Source organism: Neoarius graeffei, chromosome 27 (genome assembly GCF_027579695.1).
Source record: "Neoarius graeffei isolate fNeoGra1 chromosome 27, fNeoGra1.pri, whole genome shotgun sequence".
Classification (NCBI taxonomy): domain Eukaryota; kingdom Metazoa; phylum Chordata; class Actinopteri; order Siluriformes; family Ariidae; genus Neoarius; species Neoarius graeffei.
Window position 1 is genome coordinate 1,695,623 of NC_083595.1, and position 16,878 is coordinate 1,712,500.

The following is a 16,878-nucleotide window of genomic DNA, read 5'->3' on the forward strand; positions in this document are numbered from 1 at the left end:
GTGTTCAGTAATGCAGTAGGAGGATGCGTGTGTGGTAATGCAGTAGGAGGATGCACGTGTGTTCAGTAATGCAGTAGGAGGATGCGCGTGTGTGTTCAGTAATGCAGTAGGAGGATGCGTGTGTGTTCAGTAATGCAGTAGGAGGATGCGCGTGTGTGTTCAGTAATGCAGTAGGAGGATGCGTGTGTGTTCAGTAATGCAGTAGGAGGACGTGTGTGTGTGTTCAGTAATGCAGTAGGAGGATGCGCGTGTTCAGTAATGCAGTAGGAGGATGCGCGTGTTCAGTAATGCAGTAGGAGGATGCGCGTGTTCAGTAATGCAGTAGGAGGATGCGCGTGTGTGTGTGTTCAGTAATGCAGTAGGAGGATGCGCGTGTTCAGTAATGCAGTAGGAGGATGCGCGTGTTCAGTAATGCAGTAGGAGGATGCGTGTGTGTGTTCGGTAATGCAGTAGGAGGATGCGCGTGTGTGTTCAGTAATGCAGTAGGAGGATGCGCGTGTGTGTTCAGTAATGCAGTAGGAGGATGCGCGTGTGTTCAGTAATGCAGTAGGAGGATGCGCGTGTTCAGTAATGCAGTAGGAGGATGCGCGCGTGTTCAGTAATGCAGTAGGAGGATGCGCGCGTGTTCAGTAATGCAGTAGGAGGATGCACGTGTGTGTTCAGTAATGCAGTAGGAGGATGCGCGCGTGTGTTCAGTAATGCAGTAGGAGGATGCGCGTGTGTGTTCAGTAATGCAGTAGGAGGATGCGTGTGTGTTCAGTAATGCAGTAGGAGGACGTGTGTGTGTGTGTTCAGTAATGCAGTAGGAGGATGCGTGTGTGTTCAGTAATGCAGTAGGAGGATGCGCGTGTTCAGTAATGCAGTAGGAGGATGCGCGTGTTCAGTAATGCAGTAGGAGGATGCGTGTGTGTGTGTTCAGTAATGCAGTAGGAGGATGCGCGTGTTCAGTAATGCAGTAGGAGGATGCGTGTGTGTGTGTTCAGTAATGCAGTAGGAGGATGCGTGTGTGTGTGTTCGGTAATGCAGTAGGAGGATGCGTGTGTGTGTTCGGTAATGCAGTAGGAGGATGCGTGTGTGTGTTCGGTAATGCAGTAGGAGGATGCGCGTGTGTGTTCGGTAATGCAGTAGGAGGATGCGCGTGTGTGTTCGGTAATGCAGTAGGAGGATGCGCGTGTGTGTTCAGTAATGCAGTAGGAGGATGCGCGTGTTCAGTAATGCAGTAGGAGGATGCGCGTGTTCAGTAATGCAGTAGGAGGATGCGTGTGTGTGTGTGGTAATGCAGTAGGAGGATGCGTGTGTGTGTTCGGTAATGCAGTAGGAGGATGCGTGTCTGTGTTCGGTAATGCAGTAGGAGGATGCGCGTGTGTGTTCGGTAATGCAGTAGGAGGATGCGCGTGTGTGTTCGGTAATGCAGTAGGAGGATGCGCGTGTGTGTTCAGTAATGCAGTAGGAGGATGCGCGTGTTCAGTAATGCAGTAGGAGGATGCGTGTGTGTGTGTGGTAATGCAGTAGGAGGATGCGCGTGTTCAGTAATGCAGTAGGAGGATGCGTGTGTGTGTTCGGTAATGCAGTAGGAGGATGCGTGTGTGTGTTCGGTAATGCAGTAGGAGGATGCGCGTGTGTGTTCGGTAATGCAGTAGGAGGATGCGCGTGTGTTCAGTAATGCAGTAGGAGGATGCGCGTGTGTGTTCAGTAATGCAGTAGGAGGATGCGCGTGTTCAGTAATGCAGTAGGAGGATGCGCGCGCGTGTGTTCAGTAATGCAGTAGGAGGATGCGCGCGTGTGTTCAGTAATGCAGTAGGAGGATGCGCGTGTGTGTGTTCAGTAATGCAGTAGGAGGATGCGCGCGTGTTCAGTAATGCAGTAGGAGGATGCGCGTGTGTGTTCAGTAATGCAGTAGGAGGATGCGCGTGTGTGTTCAGTAATGCAGTAGGAGGACGCGTGTGTTCAGTAATGCAGTAGGAGGACGTGTGTGTTCAGTAATGCAGTAGGAGGATGCGTGTGTGTGTGTGTTCAGTAATGCAGTAGGAGGATGCGCGTGTTCAGTAATGCAGTAGGAGGATGCGCGTGTTCAGTAATGCAGTAGGAGGATGCGTGTGTGTGTGTGTGTGTTCAGTAATGCAGTAGGAGGATGCGCGTGTTCAGTAATGCAGTAGGAGGATGCGCGTGTTCAGTAATGCAGTAGGAGGATGCGTGTGTGTGTGTGGTAATGCAGTAGGAGGATGCGTGTGTGTGTGTGTGGTAATGCAGTAGGAGGATGCGCGTGTTCAGTAATGCAGTAGGAGGATGCGCGTGTGTGTGTGTGGTAATGCAGTAGGAGGATGCGTGTGTGTGTTCGGTAATGCAGTAGGAGGATGCGCGTGTGTGTTCAGTAATGCAGTAGGAGGATGCGCGTGTGTGTTCAGTAATGCAGTAGGAGGATGCGCGTGTGTGTTCAGTAATGCAGTAGGAGGATGCGCGTGTTCAGTAATGCAGTAGGAGGATGCGCGTGTTCAGTAATGCAGTAGGAGGATGCGCGTGTGTGTGTGTGGTAATGCAGTAGGAGGATGCGTGTGTGTGTTCAGTAATGCAGTAGGAGGATGCGCGTGTGTGTTCGGTAATGCAGTAGGAGGATGCGCGTGTGTGTTCGGTAATGCAGTAGGAGGATGCGCGTGTGTGTTCGGTAATGCAGTAGGAGGATGCGCGTGTGTGTTCGGTAATGCAGTAGGAGGATGCGCGTGTGTGTTCGGTAATGCAGTAGGAGGATGCGCGTTTGTGTTCGGTAATGCAGTAGGAGGATGCGCGTGTGTGTTCGGTAATGCAGTAGGAGGATGCGCGTGTTCAGTAATGCAGTAGGAGGATGCGCGTGTTCAGTAATGCAGTAGGAGGATGCGTGTGTGTGTTCGGTAATGCAGTAGGAGGATGCGTGTGTGTGTTCGGTAATGCAGTAGGAGGATGCGTGTGTGTGTTCGGTAATGCAGTAGGAGGATGCGCGTGTGTGTTCAGTAATGCAGTAGGAGGATGCGCGTGTGTGTTCAGTAATGCAGTAGGAGGATGCGCGTGTGTGTTCGGTAATGCAGTAGGAGGATGCGCGTGTGTGTTCAGTAATGCAGTAGGAGGATGCGCGTGTGTGTGTTCAGTAATGCAGTAGGAGGATGCGCGTGTGTGTGTGGTAATGCAGTAGGAGGATGCGTGTGTGTGTGTGGTAATGCAGTAGGAGGATGCGCGTGTGTGTTCGGTAATGCAGTAGGAGGATGCGCTTGCGTGTGTTCAGTAATGCAGTAGGAGGATGCGCGCGCGTGTGTTCAGTAATGCAGTAGGAGGATGCGCGTGTGTGTTCAGTAATGAAGTAGGAGGATGCGCGTGCGTTCAGTAATGCAGTAGGAGGATGCGCGTGCGTTCAGTAATGCAGTAGGAGGATGCGCGTGCGTTCAGTAATGCAGTAGGAGGATGCGCGCGTGTGTTCAGTAATGCAGTAGGAGGATGCGCGTGTTCAGTAATGCAGTAGGAGGATGCGCGTGTTCAGTAATGCAGTAGGAGGATGCGCGTGTGTGTGTGGTAATGCAGTAGGAGGATGCGTGTGTGTGTGTGGTAATGCAGTAGGAGGATGCGCGTGTGTGTTCGGTAATGCAGTAGGAGGATGCGCTTGCGTGTGTTCAGTAATGCAGTAGGAGGATGCGCGCGCGTGTGTTCAGTAATGCAGTAGGAGGATGCGCGTGTGTGTTCAGTAATGAAGTAGGAGGATGCGCGTGCGTTCAGTAATGCAGTAGGAGGATGCGCGTGCGTTCAGTAATGCAGTAGGAGGATGCGCGTGCGTTCAGTAATGCAGTAGGAGGATGCGCGCGTGTGTTCAGTAATGCAGTAGGAGGATGCGCGTGTTCAGTAATGCAGTAGGAGGATGCGCGTGTTCAGTAATGCAGTAGGAGGATGCGCGTGTTCAGTAATGCAGTAGGAGGATGCGCGTGTTCAGTAATGCAGTAGGAGGATGCGCGTGTTCAGTAATGCAGTAGGAGGATGCGTGTGTGTTCAGTAATGCAGTAGGAGGATGCGCGTGTGTGTTCAGTAATGCAGTAGGAGGATGCGCGTGTGTTCAGTAATGCAGTAGGAGGATGCGCGTGTGTTCAGTAATGCAGTAGGAGGATGCGCGTGCGTTCAGTAATGCAGTAGGAGGATGCGCGTGCGTTCAGTAATGCAGTAGGAGGATGCGCGCGTGTGTGTTCAGTAATGCAGTAGGAGGATGCGTGCGCGTTCAGTAATGCAGTAGGAGGATGCGCGCGCGTTCAGTAATGCAGTAGGAGGATGCGCGCGCGTTCAGTAATGCAGTAGGAGGATGCGCGCGCGTTCAGTAATGCAGTAGGAGGATGCGCGCGCGTTCAGTAATGCAGTAGGAGGATGCGCGCGTGTGTGTGTTCAGTAATGCAGTAGGAGGATGCGCGCGTGTGTGTTCAGTAATGCAGTAGGAGGATGTGCGCGCGTGTGTGTTCAGTAATGCAGTAGGAGGATGCGTGCGCGTTCAGTAATGCAGTAGGAGGATGCGCGCGTGTGTGTTCAGTAATGCAGTAGGAGGATGCGTGCGCGTTCAGTAATGCAGTAGGAGGATGCGCGCGTGTGTGTTCAGTAATGCAGTAGGATGCGTGCGCGTTCAGTAATGCAGTAGGAGGATGCGCGCGTGTGTTCAGTAATGCAGTAGGAGGATGCGCGCGTGTGTGTTCAGTAATGCAGTAGGAGGATGCGCGCGTGTGTGTTCAGTAATGCAGTAGGAGGATGCGCGTGTGTGTTCAGTAATGCAGTAGGAGGATGCGCGTGTGTGTATAATGCTAAACAGAAAATGACTTCCATTTCATTCATATTTTCTACCTTTCTCCCTCCTGCTCCCCTTTACAACCCACATACTTTCTGTAATTCACACCTACCCCTCTCCCTTCACCTTCCTTCTTTAGCTTGTATCAAGTCCTGCACATCCACCCTCACACACTCACAGCTCCACCTCTCATCTCACATTTTTATCTTCAAGACCATAACATGGCACCACTTACAATCCTGACTTGGAACATTCGTGGGATTGGGTCTCAGGCAAAGAGGGTCAAAGTCCTAAACCATTTGGAAAAACTACAAGCTGACATATGCCTCCTCCAAGAAACTCACCTCTCAGATTTACATTACACCCGCATCAAATCGGCACAATTCAGTCACCTACATTCAGCACATTACAACTCAAAACAGAGGGGAGTTTGTATTTTGATTAATAAAAAAATCTCATTTACTCATAATACCACTATCGCAGACACAGAAGGACGTTTTATCATTATAAACATCTCAATTAACAGTGCCCCTATTACAATAGCCCATGTTTACGGACCCAACACAGATGATTCTGCTTTCTTTCAGAAGTTTTTTTCTTCACTCTCCAATCTCTCCGACTGTCCTATCATACTTGCAGGTGACTTCAACACAGTTTTAGACCCCACAATAGACAAATCTGATCACTCCCAAAACAAACGTATCTGGCAATCCACAAAAACAATAAAACAGTTCATGAGCGATTTTGGTCTTGTCGATAGTTGGCGGCTTCAGCACCCAGACTCCACTGACTACTCTTTTTTCTCACCAGTCCACCATTCTTACTCCCGCATTGATTTCTTCCTAACTAGCAACTCCACTATGTCAAATATCGCTGAATCCACAATACACCCCATAGTCATCAGTGATCATGCCCCTGTAACAATAAAATGGAATAGAACCTCTCCACAGTCATCTAGTAACAGATGGCGCCTGAACACATCCCTTTTACAAGACCCTAAATTTAACAGTTTTATTAGGAGAGAGTGGGCATGCTTTCTAGAAATGAACGATTCCCCTGGATCATCTCCTTGCCTTTTGTGGGAGACAGGAAAGGCAGTGCTTAGAGGCAGAATAATCTCATTTTCAGTACACAAAAAAAGGACAGAAAAAGAACAGGAAACTGAACTAAACCATAAAATTAAGCAACTGGAGGAAATTAACGCGACCCACCCATCTCAAGAAACACAAAATGAATTAAGAAAGTGCAAATCCAAACTAGATGAAATAGTAAACACATCCAATTTATGATCCATCGATTAAGGCAAGAATCCTTTCATCACAGCAATAAATCAGGTAAATATTTAGGAAATCAAATTAGACGCAACAAAGAAAAAGCAACAATTTCAGCCATAAAGAACTCAGCAGGGAAGCTAACCAGCTCACCTGAAGAAATTAACCAAGTTTTCTACAATTTCTACAACAAACTATATTCTTCTGAAATAAACCTCAACCAGGAATCCATTGACTCATTCCTCAATAATATCAATTTACCACAACTAACCGAAAACCAAATAAATAAACTGGAATCACCTATTACTCAAGAGGAACTGTTTTCAGCTCTGGAACACATGCCTAACAATAAAGCACCAGGACCGGATGGATTCCCTGCTGAGTTCTACAAACAATTCTGGTCCGTTTTGGCTCCACTATTCATCAGGATGATCAATGAATCAAAAGAAAATTCAAAACTACCAGCTAGCACTACCTCAGCAACAATTTCACTCCTCCTCAAGCCCAATAAGGACCCAACAATTCCATCTAGTTATCGACCAATTTCTCTTCTCAACGTTGACAATAAAATAATCGCCAAAGCTTTAGCACGCAGGTTAGAAGAGGTCACCCCATCCATTATCCATCCGGACCAAACTGGTTTTATCAAGGGTAGAATCTCAACCTCCAATGCTAGCAGATTATTTAACATTATACACTACTCCTCAACCATACAAGAAAATACCATCATAGCAACTCTAGACGCAGAAAAAGTATTTGACAGGGTCAACTGGAATTTCCTGTTTTCCACATTGGGGAGGTTTGGTTTTGGGGAATCCTTCATTAATTGGATCAAAATTCTATACACGTCACCTTCAGCCACAGTAATCACCAATGGACTAACATCATGTAGTTTCACTTTGCACCAGGGAACTAGACAAGGATGCACACTCTCTCCTTCACTATTTACCATCTTCATTGAACCTTTAGCCGCCGCCATCCGACAGAACTCCCTCATCAAGGGAGTTCAAACTCCAAATTTACATCACAAAATTAGTCTCTATGCTGATGATATCTTACTTTTCTTACAAAATCCCCCAACATCTGTACACGAAACTATTGAACTGATCAACACATTCTCCAACATTTCTGAATATTCTATCAACTGGAACAAATCTGCAATCCTCCCATTACATTTCAACAGCTGGGATGTGTCGGCCTACTCATCACCTATTCCCCTATGCACCAATCATATCACATACCTGGGGATAAGGGTTTCCCCCAGGCTCTCAGACTTGTTTGGTCTAAATTTCACCCCCCTACTCAATTCAATAACTGATGACCTCCAGCGCTGGATGAACCTTCCACTATCCATCATGGGCAGGATATCAGTTATCAAAATGACAGTTTTGCCCAAAGTTAACTATTTACTTTCAATGATTCCAATTCAGCCTACCCAATCCTGGTTTAAATCACTAGACTCTACAATCATTAAATTCTACTGGAAAAACAAGACACCAAGAATCAAACTGACCACACTTCAAAAACCTAAAATACTAGGTGGTCTAGAGGCGCCACACTTCTACCACTATGCACTGGCCAACCAGCTTCAATCCATTTACAAATGGATACATCCCACCTCACCTGAATTCACCTGGTTAGACCTAGAACAAACCATTTGCAAGGATATTCAGATCTCAGACTTACCTTTCTGCAGCCAGTCAGTCAAAAAGCATCCATCTTTCAAAGCTCCAACCATAGCATCAAGTCTGACAGCCTGGTGGAAGTTTTATGACCTCACTAATTCACCTCTGACACTATCAAATCACACCCCTATCTGGAACAATCCTGATTTCACCATCAATAAAAAACCACTCAACTTTCTCACATGGATAGGCAAGGGTATCACTCATCTTCATCATATCATCCAAGACAATAGACTGGTCTCTTTTGCCTATTTGGTCCAGAAGCATGGCATTGAGGGTAAACACTTCTTACAGTATCTTCAAATTAAATCAACTATTCAAGCAAAATGGAATATTCAGATACCTAATTTATACATCCCCCCACAAATCTTGGAACTGATTAACATACCCTCCCCTCAAAAAATCCTTTCCAAAATATACAAAATTATATCACAATCCGAAAAAACTTTAAGCCTTCCATACCACAATTGGGAATCAGACCTGTCCATTACTCCTGATGCCGGCTTCTGGACCCAAAGCTGCAAAAACATCTATCTAATGACTAAAAATGCCAATCTTCAACTAATACAGTACAAGGTACTCCACAGATTTCACTACACTGCACAGAAACTGGCAAGAATGGGTTTTGGCTCTGACACGTGTTCCCACTGCATGCTAAACACCCCGGACACATACATCCACGCTGTCTGGCATTGCACCCCGATCCATAGGTTCTGGATAAAAGTCACAGATTCACTCACCTCTATCCTTGGCTATCACATCCCAGCAACCCCTTCCCTCTGCATACTTGGAGATACATCTTCAACCAACCTTAACACCACAGACAATAAATTTCTTCTAGTAGCACTAACTATCGCCAAGAAAACAATCCTCATGAACTGGAACTCAAAGAACTCAATCCACATTACCCATTGGAAAAACCTGCTAGCAGATTATATATTATTGGACAATCATACCTCTCCCAACTTACTCCACACTCAGAATACACACTCCCCTTGGTCATCTTACCTCACCTTTTTACAGACTTGACCTGGCCCTCTGTGCCTGAGATCCAGTCCCAACGCCACACTCAAATATCCTTCCATAATCGTTAATACTTAGCCATACATATTAGGGAAGGGAGGATGGAAGCTGGAATCTCTTCTCTGTTTGTTTATGTACTTCATTTATTAATTTTTCCCACCACTCCCTCCCTCTGCTACCGTCTTCCCTCCCCCACTTCATCTACTCCTGTTATACCTGGGCATCTGGGATGGCGTGGACAGCCCCATCCTGTCTGGCTGTCAGGTGGGACTGGCGTTGGTTGGTGCCATTGGGAGGGTTGATGGGTCAGGGTTCCCCTTCGGGTCAGGGTCCCGAAGTCCTCTCAGCGCCCCGCCCACCCCACGCATGCACTCTGATACCTGCCTATTCTTGGTATTGCACAGCGCGCCTTATCCTCTTTTAAATGCTCTACACATTAGGAAGCACACACCATTTGCCCACCTTCAACAAGAACAACATGATAGACTAGGGCAGGGGAGGAGTGCATGTGGGAAACCTCTGCAGGTGCTTCGCTGCACTCCTCGCTTCTTTTAATGCAAATACATCTTAGAGTAGGCTTATATCTTTGATTACATAGTGTGCGGGGGGCGTGTAGGTGGAGATCTGGGCAGGTTTTCACCCTGCACGCCCTCTTCTTTTAATGCAGTACACTTTAGAGAAGGCACACATTCTTGTCATATAGTCATATATAGGATAGGTAGGGCGTGTTGTGCGGAGGTTATGGGGGGCTGGTGTCGGTGTGTGGGGCGTCCGGGCCCGGAGCCCTGCCTCATGCAGTACCTCCCCCTCCCCTCTGTCGTCCCATCATGATTTAGCTTGGGCAGGGGCGGCTGGCACCATAGCCATGAACAGGTGCTCAGGTAGTCATCGTAATTAACTATTAAAGAACTATTATTTTTAGAATTACTATCTATAAAAAATTTACTAACACAAATGATTAGCAAATAGAATAATACTCCCCCCCCCCCCCCCCAACCACTCTCCTTCATTATGATCCAGCTTCCTTCTCCCTGGCCCGACACTAGACCAGCGCTGCTTATATACACACACACACACACACACACACACATGTGCTCACTATCACAAACTCCGCTCCCCCCCAACATACACACACTGTCCCTCCACCCATAACTCAAGACCCAAAACCCCTCCAAATCCCCCCCACCTACCCTCCTCCATCTCACATGCACATTCATTACCCCTAACCAACCCCACCCAGCCTCCCCTATACAGCAATATAGCTCTTGTTTATCTTTGTTGAATTTGTCTCCATGTGTTCTGTTACATCTCTTTGTTAACATATTAGTAGTATTGTCCAGCCTTTGAAATTGTTGTTAATGTTACGTCAGTGCTTTTGTTGTATGTCATGTGTATGTATTGATTTGTTTCATTCTGTCCTTCTTACTTTGTATTTGTTAGCAAAAAAAAAAAAAAGTAATGCAGTAGGAGGATGCGCGCACGTGTGTGTGTGTTCGGTAATGCAGTAGGAGGACGCGTGTGTGTGTTCGGTAATGCAGTAGGAGGACGCGTGTGTGTGTTCGGTAATGCAGTAGGAGGGTGTGTGTGTGTGTGTTCGGTAATGCAGTAGGAGGGTGTGTGTGTGTTCAGTAATGCAGTAGGAGGGTGTGTGTGTGTGTTCAGTAATGCAGTAGGAGGGTGTGTGTGTGTGTGTGTGTGTGTGTGTGTTCAGACCGGAGCGATGGAGTTGATGCGCACGCCGCTGCTCGCCCACTCAATGGCCAAACTCTTCGTCAGATTCTCCACTGCAGCTCTCGCTGCTCCTGTGTGTCTGTTACAGTAACACACACACACACACACACACACATCACTACTGTAACTGTGTATCACCATTAACACACAAATCCCGTACAGTAGTAATGAGGTGCCGTGTTCTCTCTCTCCTCTCTGTCCCCACCTCCCCCAGCGCTGCTCCTCACGCAGTGTGTGGGTTTCACCGCTGAGCTGATTTCACCATCAGGAAGTTTTCGAGCTCTGGGTCATGACTGATGGAGCTGCTGTTTACTCGCTGACGTTCTCCATCGTTTTAATCAAAGGAACAGAATTACAGAGGGAAACGCGTGCTGAGAGCGGCTGCTGCAGAGGGAACTGAGAATGGAAGCTTCGCCCGAGTGCCATTCACTAATATGGGAGTGGGCGGAGTTATAAAACTGATACTGCAGCGAGCTGCTTGAGGGTCTCAGAGACTGTGTGTGTGTGTGTGTACTCACGCCATGCCTGGAAACCCCCTCCACATGTCAGCAATGATGTTAACAATCACACCACCATGATCTTTCATCCACATGTTATACACTGGGAGGTCAAAGGTCAGACAGAGGTCAAAGGTCAGACAGCTGCTCTGTGTGCGCATGTATGTATATGTGTGTGTGTGTGTGTGTGTGTGTGTGTGTGTGTGTGTACCCTCTCTGCAGCACAGGAATGTTCCAGTCAGGTTGGTGTCGATCACAGCGTTCCAGCCCTTCACACTCATGTTCGCCGCTGGGCTGCTGAACTGTCCTCCACCGTTATTCACCAAATAATCAATCCTGCCATGACGACTCAGTGTAGATGCCACCAGATTCCTCACCTGTTCTCACACACACACACACACACACACACCTGCACTGTATCAATGTCTTTACTGTTTAGTGCTGTTTTGGGATACAAGATAAAAAAAAAAAAAGCCCTGAAAAATTTGAGGAGAAAATGATGACGAGAAAAACACATCAGGAACTCCAGAGAGGAGCAGCCACACAAACACACCGATACACACATGACTAACACAACCCCAATTCCAATAAAAGTTGGGACACTGTGCAAAACAAATTAAAACAGAATGAAGATTTGCAAATCATGGAAACACTATTTTAAAATCATACGAAGACAACATATCAAATGTTGAAACTGAGAAATTTTATTGTTTGTTGAAAAATATATTCTCATTTTGAATTTAATGCCAGCAACACGTTTCAGAAAACTTGGGACAGGGGCGTGTTTACCACTGTGAAGACACACACACACACGCAGCCTTCCCAGATGTACAAGCTACCCATGTCGTGCACTAACGCCCCCTCAAACCCTCACAGACGCTGAATGCTTTTGGGCCGTGCACTGATAACACGCCGGATGGTCCCTCTCCTCTTTAGCCTGGAGGACGTGGCGTCCATGATTTCTAAAAAGAATTTCTACTTTTGATTCGTCAGACCTCGGGACAGTTTTCCACTTCGCCTCAGTCCATCGTAAAAGGGCTCGGGCCCAGAGAAGGGGGCGGGGTACTGGATATTGTTTATATCTGGTTTTAACTTGCGTTTGTGGATGCAGTAATGAAGTGTTTTCACAGACGATGGTTTTCTGAAGTGTTCCTGAGCCCATACAGTGATTTCCACTACAGACACGTGTCTGCTTTTAATGCAGTGTCTCCTGAGGGCCTGAAGATCACAGGCATCCAGTGTCAGTTTTCAGCCTTGTCTCTCGCAGACAGAGATTTCTCCAGATTCTCTGAATCTTTTAATGATATTATGGACCATAGATGACGTGATCCCCAAATTCTTTGCAGTTTTACATTGAGGAACGTTATTCTGAAATTGTTGTACTGTTTGCCCACGCAGTCTTTCACAGAGTGGTGAACCCCGCCCTATCTTTACTTCTGAGTAACTTTTTTGGAAACGGGGCTGTAAACAAACAAACCAACACGTAAAAAATAATGACCTCGTCCTCCTGGCGGATGTTACAGCGTAGAGCCGTGATGGAAGCCGGACTCGAGGAACTGATCAACTGGGAAAGTTCACCAACTGCAGCTTCCAAACGCTCCGACTTCCTTGATGCAATAACCACACGACAACCTGCAATCACACACACACACCTCATATCCCCACTCTACCACTGTACACCAGTTTAATTCTCTCAGAAGGTGGTGAGATTCATAAATGAGGAGATTTTAAACTCTGCTCTGATTAATGAATTCAGGTCTTTACATGGTGCATTAGGACACGTTTCAAGGGTCACGATGTCGGATTTAGGGGCTCTATTAACAGAAATGGAATATATTCGTCACAACTATTCATTCACTCAATTCATGATTCAATTCAGAATATTTAAAAAAATTAAACGTAGAAATTTTTATTGTCAAAAAATGCAACCTTTATGTTCCTATTCTTTATCAAATTATATATTCCTTTTGTTTCATTTTCTGAATAACCAACAATAATTATTTACCCACATTTGTAAAGGTTGGAGTAAAACAACAGACTATTAACTAAAATATTCCTTTTCTTAAAAATGAAAAAGTTAAAAATGAATATCCATCCATTATCTGTAGCCGCTTATCCTGTGCAGGGTCGCGGGTGGGCTAGAGCCTATCCCAGCTGACTACGGGCGAAAGGCGGGGTTCACCCTGGACAAGTCGCCAGGTCATCACAGGGCTGACACATAGACACAGACAACCATTCACACTCACATTCACACCTACGCTCAATTTAGAGTCACCAGCTAACCTAACCTGCATGTCTTTGGACTGTGGGGGAAACCGGAGCACCCGGAGGAAACCCACGCGGACACGGGGAGAACATGCAAACTCCACACAGAAAGGCCCTCGCCGGCCCCGGGGCTCGAACCCGGACCTTCTTGCTGTGAGGCGACAGTGCTAACCACTACACCACCGTGCCGCCCAAGAATGAATATTCTTTTCTTAATAATCTTTTATGAACATTTGTCTTTCCTCCGTTTGCTTCTCTTTTCTTTATCTTTCAGCAGTCTGTAAAAAGAGAGAGCAACGATTTCTTGTTCAATCGATTTGTACACAATCACACAGCAGCTCTTTCACACTATACATCTGTTTGTGTGTTTTCAGGGCATTAGAGCTGTGTTACTTCAACCTACAGTGAAGTCACGTGTGTTCCAGCTATCATATGTTATTGCACCCTCTGCTGTCTAAAGAACACAATTACAGCGAGGAAAAACTACGAGATTACGCAGCCTGATAATAATCACCGTTCATTTTCTATTTCATTGATTCGAATCGTCACAAATTTGTACCACCATTTATCACTACAATATATTGTTACATGCCTAGAATATGAATTCACCAATTATGAAATGATTATGTTTTCCTTCATGTATAAATCACCTGTAACAATGAATCATTGTGTTTTGTTAAATTTAGTCTGAGCTCTTCACATCTACATAAGGAGCAGATCTTCTTTCACATAGTCGGCATGTGGCGCCGCTACAGTGGGCCAGAACTGACAACCACTGGCTCCAGGCAGCACTTTTCACATTCCACATTTTTAAAAGTGGCAGCCTGAATTCAGCACCAGAAGGAAAGAAAAAAAGAAGAGGCAAGTGTCAGTGGAGTTGTGTTCTTGCTTGTGGAAATGTTTTGGTGGCTCCAGTAAAATAACACCCTGCTCATAGCTGAAGCTGAGTGAAATAACCAGCAGCCTCCCAACAAACCAGGCTTTTAGTTTTTAGAAGAAAACCATAAAAGATTCAAAAGTGTTGAGAACACAAGTGTTGTTTTATTTAACTTTTACGTCGTAAATTTATCAGAAACCCATCTAAAATTATTACGATGGTGATTAGTCTCACAATCGCGCAGATAAAATCCAAAAAAGTGCAGCGCTGCGATGAAAACACAGAAAGAAATTAGTGCACCTGAGGACCACCAGAGGTTCAAATACACATCTGGAAACGGAGGAGTGAGGGTAAAGGCGGGGTGAGGTAGAGGAAGGGAGAGATGAAGTAAAGGAAGGGTGAGGGCAGGGTGAGGTAAAGAAAGGGAGAGGGGGTGAGGGCGGGGTGAGGGGGTGAGGTAAAGAAAGGGAGAGGGGGTGAGGGCGGGGTGAGGGGGTGAGGTAAAGAAAGGGAGAGGGGGTGAGGGCAGGGTGAGGGGGTGAGGAAGGGAGAGGGGGTGAGGGCAGGGTGAGGTAAAGGAGAGGGTGAGGTAAAGAAAGAAAGGAAGGGTGAAGGTGGGTTTTCAGTTGGCTGTGATCTGCAGCCTCACTAAATCCCACATCGTGCCCATTAAAGTGTGGCGACTGAAACACACTGAAGTCTAAATCTCCCATTTCAACTCTGTCTGCTGTAAATAAGAACAAAATTTCACACCGAAAAATCTGTTAACTGTTAAAAAAAAAATCCCACTTCATACAAATACAGAACCCCCACAACCCTGAGCTTCTACAGCATTACAGAACCTCACACACACACTTCATACAAATACAGAACCTCACACACACACACTTCATACAAATACAGAACCTCACACACACACACACTTCATACAAATACAGAACCTCACACACACACACACACACTTCATACAAATACAGAACCTCACACACACACACACACACTTCATACAAATACAGAACCTCACACACACACACACACACTTCATACAAATACAGAACCTCACACACACACACACACTTCATACAAATACAGAACCTCACACACACACACACACTTCATACAAATACAGAACCTCACACACACACACACTTCATACAAATACAGAACCTCACACACACACACACTTCATACAAATACAGAACCTCACACACACACACACTTCATACAAATACAGAACCTCACACACACACACACACACTTCATACAAATACAGAACCTCACACACACACACACACACTTCATACAAATACAGAACCTCACACACACACACACACACTTCATACAAATACAGAACCTCACACACACACACACACTTCATACAAATACAGAACCTCACACACACACACACACTTCATACAAATACAGAACCTCACACACACACACACTTCATACAAATACAGAACCTCACACACACACACACTTCATACAAATACAGAACCTCACACACACACACACTTCATACAAATACAGAACCTCACACACACACACACTTCATACAAATACAGAACCTCACACACACACACACTTCATACAAATACAGAACCTCACACACACACACACTTCATACAAATACAGAACCTCACACACACACACACTTCATACAAATACAGAACCTCACACACACACACACTTCATACAAATACAGAACCTCACACACACACACACTTCATACAAATACAGAACCTCACACACACACACACTTCATACAAATACAGAACCTCACACACACACACACTTCATACAAATACAGAACCTCACACACACACACACTTCATACAAATACAGAACCTCACACACACACACACTTCATACAAATACAGAACCTCACACACACACACACTTCATACAAATACAGAACCTCACACACACACACACTTCATACAAATACAGAACCTCACACACACACACACTTCATACAAATACAGAACCTCACACACACACACACTTCATACAAATACAGAACCTCACACACACACACACTTCATACAAATACAGAACCTCACACACACACACACTTCATACAAATACAGAACCTCACACACACACACACTTCATACAAATACAGAACCTCACACACACACACACTTCATACAAATACAGAACCTCACACACACACACACTTCATACAAATACAGAACCTCACACACACACACACTTCATACAAATACAGAACCTCACACACACACACACTTCATACAAATACAGAACCTCACACACACACACACTTCATACAAATACAGAACCTCACACACACACACACTTCATACAAATACAGAACCTCACACACACACACACACTTCATACAAATACAGAACCTCACACACACACACACACACTTCATACAAATACAGAACCTCACACACACACACACACTTCATACAAATACAGAACCTCACACACACACACACACACTTCATACAAATACAGAACCTCACACACACACACACACTTCATACAAATACAGAACCTCACACACACACACACACACTTCATACAAATACAGAACCTCACACACACACACACACACTTCATACAAATACAGAACCTCACACACACACACACACTTCATACAAATACAGAACCTCACACACACACTTCATACAAATACAGAACCTCACACACACACACACACTTCATACAAATACAGAACCTCACACACACTTCATACAAATACAGAACCTCACACACA

At 45.8% G+C, this 16,878-nt stretch overlaps 1 protein-coding gene across 1 annotated transcript in view; it reads right to left on the reverse strand.

Moving 5' to 3' along the window:
• The window catches only part of pecr (peroxisomal trans-2-enoyl-CoA reductase), a 36,975-nt gene that overhangs the window by 12,267 nt on the left and 7,830 nt on the right, over positions 1-16,878 (reverse strand). Inside the window, exons 2-5 of the mRNA XM_060911904.1 lie at positions 12,486-12,619; positions 11,199-11,364; positions 11,009-11,090; positions 10,473-10,569 (exon numbers count right to left, since the gene is read on the reverse strand). Coding sequence (XP_060767887.1) covers positions 10,473-10,569; positions 11,009-11,090; positions 11,199-11,364; positions 12,486-12,619 — 479 coding nt within the window. The remainder of the gene's footprint in view (positions 1-10,472; positions 10,570-11,008; positions 11,091-11,198; positions 11,365-12,485; positions 12,620-16,878) is intronic.